The sequence below is a fragment of the Phaseolus vulgaris genome, chromosome 4 (genome assembly GCF_000499845.2).
Source record: "Phaseolus vulgaris cultivar G19833 chromosome 4, P. vulgaris v2.0, whole genome shotgun sequence".
Classification (NCBI taxonomy): Eukaryota; Viridiplantae; Streptophyta; class Magnoliopsida; order Fabales; family Fabaceae; genus Phaseolus; species Phaseolus vulgaris.
Genome location: NC_023756.2, coordinates 4,135,933 through 4,144,281, shown reverse-complemented (window position 1 = coordinate 4,144,281; position 8,349 = coordinate 4,135,933). Strand labels below are relative to the sequence as shown.

Sequence of the window (8,349 nt, the reverse complement as noted above, 5' to 3'; positions counted from 1 at the left end):
TGCAATCTATCTGATCTTTTGATATGCAGTATTCCAATTTGATCATGTTCTTCCCAACTTGGTCTCGCAGGAAGTGATATCGAATTAGATATCAATTCAGAAATTATTTAATAAGAAACTAATTTAGAAATCAATTTTTTTTTAATTTTTAAAATGGTGTCTAATTTAGTCACTATAACAATTAATTAATTATCTTTTATCTTTAAAATTAGTTTGTATTCAATTATACAAGTTAACCATACAAGTGAAGTTGAAACCATATATATGTCAAGGCCAATCGAAGATTAGATATTCGAAACCAACCTTATAGTTGAGAATGAGCATTCCAAGTGTGCTAGTTCTACCATTCCCTGCACAAGGGCATGTGAATCCCATGATGATCCTCTCAGAAAAGCTGGTGGAGAATGGATGTAAAGTGGTTTTTGTGAACACAGAGTTCAACCACAAGAAAATGGTGAGCTGCATGGTGGAGCAAGAGGAAGAAGAATCACTGATAAAGTTGGTGTCAATCCCAGATGGTTTGGAAGGTGATGATGACAGAAAGGATTTGGCAAAGGTGAGTGATGTTATTCTAAGCACCATGCCTGGTGCACTTGAGAAGCTCATCATAGAGGAAAATATGAGTTTGAAAGATGAGAAGAGAATAAGATTGATTGTTGCAGATATACACATGGGATGGGCATTGAATGTTGGGTGCAAACTGGGAATCAAAGGAGCTCTATTCTCCCCTGCATCAGCTGCAATGTTTGCCTTACTACACAACATTCCCACACTCATTCATCATGGGGTCATCAATTCTGATTGTAAGAATCTCATTATTTATTATCCACATTTTATTTTATCTTTTTTTTTAACAGAAAAAAGAAATAAATAATATAGGTATTTCAGGATATCTCTACACTTATACAACCAAGTCAACCTAAAGCTTCTAACTCAATTGCACATAAAACAAAGATTCAAAGCAAAACAACAATCCAATGATATCATCATTGCCCGTCCTGATACTTTTTTATAGATTTCATGCAAAACAACAGCTTTAAATACCAATCAGAGTAAGAAAAACTAGTTAAACAAACTTTCAAAGATACCCACAACCATACCTACTTCCATTTTTAAAAGTCTTCTGATTTCTATGTCTCCACAATTCACTTACGATTGTTATTCACACGCAATCTCATATCTAATTCACAACCTCGTTGGCCCCAGTCATCTTAAAATTTAAAAAGTATTTTTTTGACTCCCAATGATTCATCGATGTGAGTCTCACCCACTTCTAACACATAGATCACACCGATCAAGATACTCTACAAGTACAGAAAAAATGAGACGATTTTATTTTATCCTATTATGCTGGGAAAAACTTGTTTTCTCCATTTTAGTTCTTTACATGTAAAATAATTTATTTATAAAATAAATTTAAACTTGTAACATCAGTTAAAATTCAATTTAAAATTTTTTTAAAAAATACTTCTATGGATCTAGAAATTTGTAATTTATTATTATTTTCTAACAACTTTTTCCTTTATTTTTATGTATAAGAACTTATTTTTATATCATCTAAATAAATTTAATTATTTTGAATATTTTTCAACAACAACAAAAAATTCTATAATTATGATTAAATTTTGTAATAAATATTAAATAGTCAAGTCCTCTCTCAAAATTGTGAATTAAATATAAAAAATTATCTAATGAAATCATGTATAAAAAAATTATTAAATAGAAACAAATTTTGTTGACAAAAAATAACTAGTTACTATATTGATAAATTAGATACTATTCTAGAAACTAAAAAATTATTGGTATTTAAAATTGTTTCTATTATTAATAAATCATTTTTAAATTAGTATTTAATTAGTTACAAAATTTTATCTATCAAACTAAATAGCTAAATAGTTTCTAAAGTTGCTATTTAAAAGTTTGATACCTAAAACATTAATAATTAATTACATGCTAATTTAGATATTATTTTAATATCAATAATTTTTTAATTTTTAAAATAATATTTAAATTAATTAATATAATAATTAATTATTTTTTGTCTCTAAGATTAATTTTTATTTAATAATTTTTTTATAGTGTAAATATTTAATATAACGAAATTTATTCCCATAAATTACTACTTACTAATTTTATTTTATTTTTATTGCAGGGTCATTGTTAACCACTAAAAAGACAATTCAGCTATCACCAGGCATGATAGAAATGGACACAGGAACCCTTTTTTGGTTGAATTTGGGTACAATAAATGTTAGACAAGTATTAAATTACTTGGAGACTTGTGCAAGAGCTTTCAATTTGACTGAACTATGGTTTTGTAACACCACATATGAACTTGAACCTAGGGTTTTAACCTTTCTTCCTAAGATCCTCCCAATTGGCCCATTGTTGAGAAATTATTGCAACATAAATGAATCAACAAGATCAGTTGGACAACTTTGGGAAGAAGATCTCTCTTGCATGAGTTGGCTTGATCAACAACCTCATTGTTCTGTCATATATGTTGCATTTGGTAGTTTCACTCTTTTTCATCAAAACCAATTCAATGAACTTGCCCTAGGACTAGACCTAACCAATAGACCTTTCCTTTGGGTTGTAAGAGAAGACAATAAAATGGCATACCCTAATGAATTCCAAGGGCTTAAGGGTAAGATAGTTAATTGGGGTCCTCAACAAAAGGTTTTAAGTCACCCTGCCATAGCATGTTTTCTCAGTCATTGTGGTTGGAATTCTACCATGGAAGGTTTGTGTAATGGGGTACCCTTCTTGTGTTGGCCATATTTTGCTGACCAAATCTATAACAAAGTATATATCTGTGATGAATTGAATGTTGGGCTGGGATTGGACTGTGATGAAAATGGAGTTGTGTCAAGGTGGGAGATAAAGAAGAAGTTGGAGCAAGTATCAAGTTCTGTGAACATAAGAACAAGGTCTTTGAAGTTAGAAGAAAAGATAAAGAACAACCAATTAGACAAAGGTCGATCTTCAGAGAACCTTAACAAATTGGTCAAGTGGCTCAAAGAGTAGGGATTTTCCTTCTATGTGTGTGTTTTGGATGAACTTAGTGGTGAACATGATGCAATTTGGAAACAATATATATAATGCTTTCACTTTTACTATTAGTTAGATGTTGTTTATTGGGTGAACAAGGTTGATATTTTGTGATTCAAAATTAAATAATGGAGAATAAATATTCTTATATATAATGAGAACCAACACAACGAATTTTCAAATATTGCACACATCTTGTATCCGTTAGTTAATTCATATAATTTTTTTATTTTTGTGATGTCGTTAATGATTATGAAGTTTTAGCATGAATTTTGCAAAATCAATTAAGTAGTGGAACTCATCAAACACAATCTACTCAACGTGGTTTACAAAATTCTGATTTCAATTATTGATTTCATCACTGCCTTCTATTGTATAGTATTTTTTTTTATAAGTTGACACATATGATCTAATTACTCTAGGATTTCTAAGTTCATTAAATATATATGATTTGTGAAACCATAAGATTAATCTCAAAATTGGAGTAACAATCATACTAACGAGGATTTGTGTAACAGAAGTAGATTAATAGTTACCAGACTAATAAATCTTGTCATTGTGGCAAAGATTATTACAAGAAAGAAAAGTGACAATCAAGTATACATACCACCAATGTTTATGTCATCGTTAGAGTTACTATGGCCTTTCAAGTTTATTATAAGAAGTTTTCAGTCATCCTATCCTACAACATGACAATAAACAAAATTCAAGGTCAATCTTTAGTTTCGTTAGGATTGTATTTATCATCACCGAGTTTTAACTATGGTGAACAATATGTTACATTTTCTAGAGTTCAAATTAAAATTGGATTGAAGATATTAATTCATGATAAATAAAAACGACGTTTGAATTCTATAACCAATTTAATTTACAAAGAAGTTTCCCATAATCTATAGTCACTAAGCACCAAAAGGCTATGCAATTAACTATTTTTATTTTACCAATTTTTATTTCATTTGTATATTGTAATCTTATTAAACATAGATTAACAGATTATTCATTTTAATTGCAGCGGCATAGAAGGAGCCTAAGAAAATAATTGAACAACATCTTTCAATACCAATGAAATAAATTTTTTACTTAAAATTTGTAATTCAGAAACATAGCACAACTACTAACATGGCATCATCTTCTAACATCTACATTATTACATCTAACAAATATCTGTAAATAGTTGCATGACATAAACCATCATAAAAAAAACCCAAATTAATAGAATTTATTGAAATCTCCCATAAAACATCATAACTATTCAACCTAGCTACTAAACTACCCTTGCTTTGGACACTTTGACTTGACTTGTCAATTATACACATATTAACAAAATTTAAATAGAATGAAATCAAAAAGAAAAAATCTATTCATTTTTCAATCCAATAAAAAGGGGATAGAAGATAAATAACTAAATCAAACAAAATTTAATAAACAATCAATCGATCAAAATCTTGAAATTGCTTGAATAAATAATTAGTCTACCTTCATAGCACATTTGTTCTTAATCTTTTGTTAAACAAACACAACTCATTACACATAACCAGAGACCAATTAAACTCGATTATTAATGTGCACCCTATCATTCAACACATACTCATGGAAACTGTAAACAAGGTTGTGGGCTTTAGTAACTACACCTCACTAATTTCTTTTTGCACCACTTTCTAAATCAGACTTTATCTTACATATATAGTTTTTAATAACAATACATATATTCTATTAAAATTTACAATATTTATTAAAAAATTATTACACCAAAAATTGACTATTAAATTTTAATCATAATTTAAAGTAACGTTCCTAATCAAATAAACAAAAATACAAACAGAAAATAAAAATAAAAAAAAGACATGTGCAAAGCACTGGTCCCGATATACATATATATATATATATATATATATATATATATATATATATATATATATATATATATTATAAAGATTAATCTGAGGTCATATTGATGGATGATCGAATACTTTAATATTTTCTATGTTTCGTGTCTCATCCTCTAACCATCATCAGTAACAGCTCAAAATTACTTGCAGGCTGCAACCTCGAGATAAGATCCTTCAAACTTTTCTCTATCAACATTTTTAAAACAGAAAGTAAATAAAATCATCTGTGTAAATTAAAATTAGTCTATACATAAATTAAGACTATTTTTTTAAAAAGTTGGTATGAGAAAACTTTGACAAATTAATTTATATATTTAATAATTTTAATTTATAGAAAAATAATCATTTTTTATTTAATTATTTATTTGATCCTAAATTTTTCAATTTTACCTTTCATTCCCATATTTAAAAATCATTCACACACATACAATTAATCCGTTTTTTAGTTTTTATACGTATACTTTTAGTTTTGTTCAGTTCTTACTGTCTAAAATTATAGAGAGAAAGTGATTAAAGTATTATATATATAAATTGTAAAAATAATTATCTTTAATAGTGATTCAGTCTTTTTTTTTCTTAAAAGTGTGTATAAAGAAATTTATGCAAATAACAAAAGTAAAATTATATTATTTATACATTCATTATTTTTAAAAATAAAGATATAAATACTTTTTTATTTTATTTCAAATTAATATTCAATTTATTATTATAATTATTAAAAAAATAATTTAATCTTAATATTTTATAAAATATATTTAAGTTTGTCTCCCCTGCCCCTGACACATTGCACGTGGATTGGAAAAGCTTTGCAAACTTTGACAGGGAAAAACTAGTGCAAAGGGTTTCTTTTAGGTCACACATGTTTAGGAAAAAAATTTGAAAACATTTCAGCTTTAGAAGTTCCTTTCAGTTTTTGTTTGTCTAAGAAACTAAGAAACCAAATTACACATTTTATAATTCTAATAAAAATTTCTCAAAGTTCAAACTTCAACGCTTTTATATACTTTTCTATTCTAATTTCTTAGACAAAATACTGTTGCTGAGCAAATATATTATGTAAAATTAATCTGACCAGAAAGAAAGCAAATAAGTGAACCCATAACATTGTTAAGTGTTTTTTCATTGTAGAAGAAACAAATTATAAGCACAAAAATAATTATACCTAAAATAAATTAATCATACTTTCGCTATGTCTTATATATATAAAAATAATAATCAGGCTCCACTAAGTATCCTTTCCATTTTTTTATGTCATTTCAGCATACAAACAAAAGCTATGTGTATAAAGTGCAAACCAGAGTGAGTTGACCAAGCAGTGTTGAGCATAGCCTCAAAATCAAAAGAAAATAGAAAGGAAGTAACATGAACATTCCAAATCTCTTGGTTGTGCCATTTCCAGTCCAAGGACATGTCAATCCCTTGATGAACTTCTCACAAAAGATGGTTGAGCATGGATGCAAAATCACTTTTGTGAACTCAGAGTTCATCCACAAGAGGGTGATGAGTTCAGTGGCCAAGCAAGAAAGCCTTGAAGAATCACCAACCATAAAGCTGGTTTCAATCCCTGATGGTTTAGAACCTGATGATGACAGAAGTGATTTGGGTAAGCTGTGTGATTCTGTGCTAAGCACCATGCCTTCCATGCTAGAGAAGCTCATAGAAGATATCTATGTGAATAGTGGTGACAAAATCACATGCATAGTTGCTGATGTGATAATGGGATGGGCATTGGAAGTAGGGAGAAAGTTAGGAATCAAAGGAACTCTCTTCTGGACAGCATCAGCAGCCATGTTTGCCTTGGAATACAACATCCCTAAGCTCATTCAAGATGGAATCATAGATTCTCATGGTATGTACATCTCATGTTACTAATCAATTATGTTTGGTTCTGTTTTCTTTAAAAATAGCTACCCTTATCTAGTGGGGTGAAAATTCTTTTGTGTTCTTGATTCATTTCTACTTATAATATTAACATAAATATTAAAAGGTTTTGGTGTTGACAATCTTGTTACTTGTGAAATTAGGAAGTGAATACATATCAAACAGTTATAATATCTCTATTTTTGTTTGACACTCTAGGATTTCCAATTACGAAAGAAACATTTCAAATATCACCAAGCATGCCTTCAATGGACACAGAAGCCATTTGGTGGTCAAAAGTCTATAACCCAACAACAGAGAAGAAAATATTCAAGTATCTGGTGCACTGTATGCAGCATTCAAATCTGGCTAAGTGGTACATTTGCAACACCACATGTGAACTTGAACCTAGTGCATTATCTTGTGTTCCAAAGCTCCTACCAGTAGGTCCATTGTTGAGAAGTTATGACAACACAAATGTAATTGCAAGATCACTGGGACAGTTCTGGGAAGAAGATCACTCTTGCATAGATTGGCTAAATCAACAACCCCATTGTTCTGTTTTCTATGTTGCGTTTGGTAGTTTCACTCTTTTTGACCAAAACCAATTCAATGAACTAGCTCTTGGGCTTGACCTCAACAATAGACCTTTTCTTTGGGTTGTAAGACAAGACAATAAGATGATCTACCCCTCTGAATTCTTGGGGAGTAAAGGTAAGATTGTTGGTTGGACCCCTCAACTGAAGGTACTAAACCACCCTTCCATAGCTTGTTTTGTTACCCATTGTGGTTGGAATTCTATCATAGAAGGTTTGTCTAGTGGGGTGCCCTTCTTGTGCTGGCCTTATTTTACTGACCAGTTTCATAACAGAAATTACATTTGCGATGAGCTGAAGATTGGACTGCGATTGAACTCAGGTGAAAATGGACTTGTGTCACGCTGGGAGATTAAGAAAAAATTGGACCAATTGATGGATGATGAACAAATAAGAACAAGGAGTCTAGAACTTAAAGAGAAGGTCATGAACAACATTGCAGGTGGTGAATCTTCAGAGAATATTAGTAGAGTTGTCAACTGGCTGAAATCGTGAAAGTATAGCTATGTCTTTGGTCTTAACCCATGCAGTTGATTTTGGTGTTATGTAGTGTGAAATAATACTATATTGCAGGTCAATTACGTACAAGTTTAAATTGTGACGTTTCTCCTTTTTTTGTAAGAGTTGTGCTGTAATTTTTATTATGCTAAGCTTAGAGTTCCTGACATGAAATTTAAGAATATTAAGCAGTTAAATTGAAAATGTATATAAAATCATTGTAAAGTTGAATATAAAGGTAGATTTTAGCAATACACATTTAATTTAAATAAAACTTTCTTGGAAGAGATAAAAATTCATTAGAATTAGCATTACCAAATGAATGCAAGGTCTATTTCTTCCCATTACCCAGTTTCAAGCTAAAGAAAACAGTCGTGGTGCTGCGGTTAGCGGAACCATGGTCACTGGATTCAAAAACGGGATGTCTTCAGAAATGAGGAATGGAATAATGAAGT

General features: G+C 29.8%; 2 protein-coding genes across 2 annotated transcripts; both read left to right on the top strand.

Moving 5' to 3' along the window:
• The first annotated feature begins 294 nt into the window (after positions 1–294).
• LOC137836380 (UDP-glycosyltransferase 83A1-like) lies at positions 295–3,065 on the top strand. The gene is made up of 2 exons (XM_068645110.1): positions 295–803; positions 2,153–3,065. The coding sequence occupies exons 1-2, from the start codon at positions 317–319 to the stop codon at positions 3,025–3,027; spliced, it is 1,362 nt and encodes a 453-aa protein (XP_068501211.1). The 5' UTR covers positions 295–316; the 3' UTR covers positions 3,028–3,065.
• Positions 3,066–6,202: 3,137 nt separating this feature from the next.
• Positions 6,203–8,017, top strand: LOC137836960 (UDP-glycosyltransferase 83A1-like). Its single transcript, XM_068645771.1, has 2 exons — positions 6,203–6,789; positions 7,020–8,017. Exons 1-2 carry the CDS (start codon positions 6,303–6,305, stop codon positions 7,889–7,891), a joined length of 1,359 nt encoding a protein of 452 aa, XP_068501872.1. The 5' UTR covers positions 6,203–6,302; the 3' UTR covers positions 7,892–8,017.
• The last annotated feature ends 332 nt before the right edge of the window (positions 8,018–8,349 follow it).

Bases quoted from the DNA above. Each gene is read 5' to 3' on its own strand.
- LOC137836380 (XM_068645110.1), top strand. From the start codon at position 317: ATGAGCATTCCAAGTGTGCTAGTTCTACCATTCCCTGCACAAGGGCAT. The intron at 804-2,152 runs GTAAGAATCTCA...TTTTTATTGCAG, and splicing joins TGGGGTCATCAATTCTGATT to GGTCATTGTTAACCACTAAA.
- LOC137836960 (XM_068645771.1), top strand. From the start codon at position 6,303: ATGAACATTCCAAATCTCTTGGTTGTGCCATTTCCAGTCCAAGGACAT. The intron at 6,790-7,019 runs GTATGTACATCT...TTGACACTCTAG, and splicing joins TGGAATCATAGATTCTCATG to GATTTCCAATTACGAAAGAA.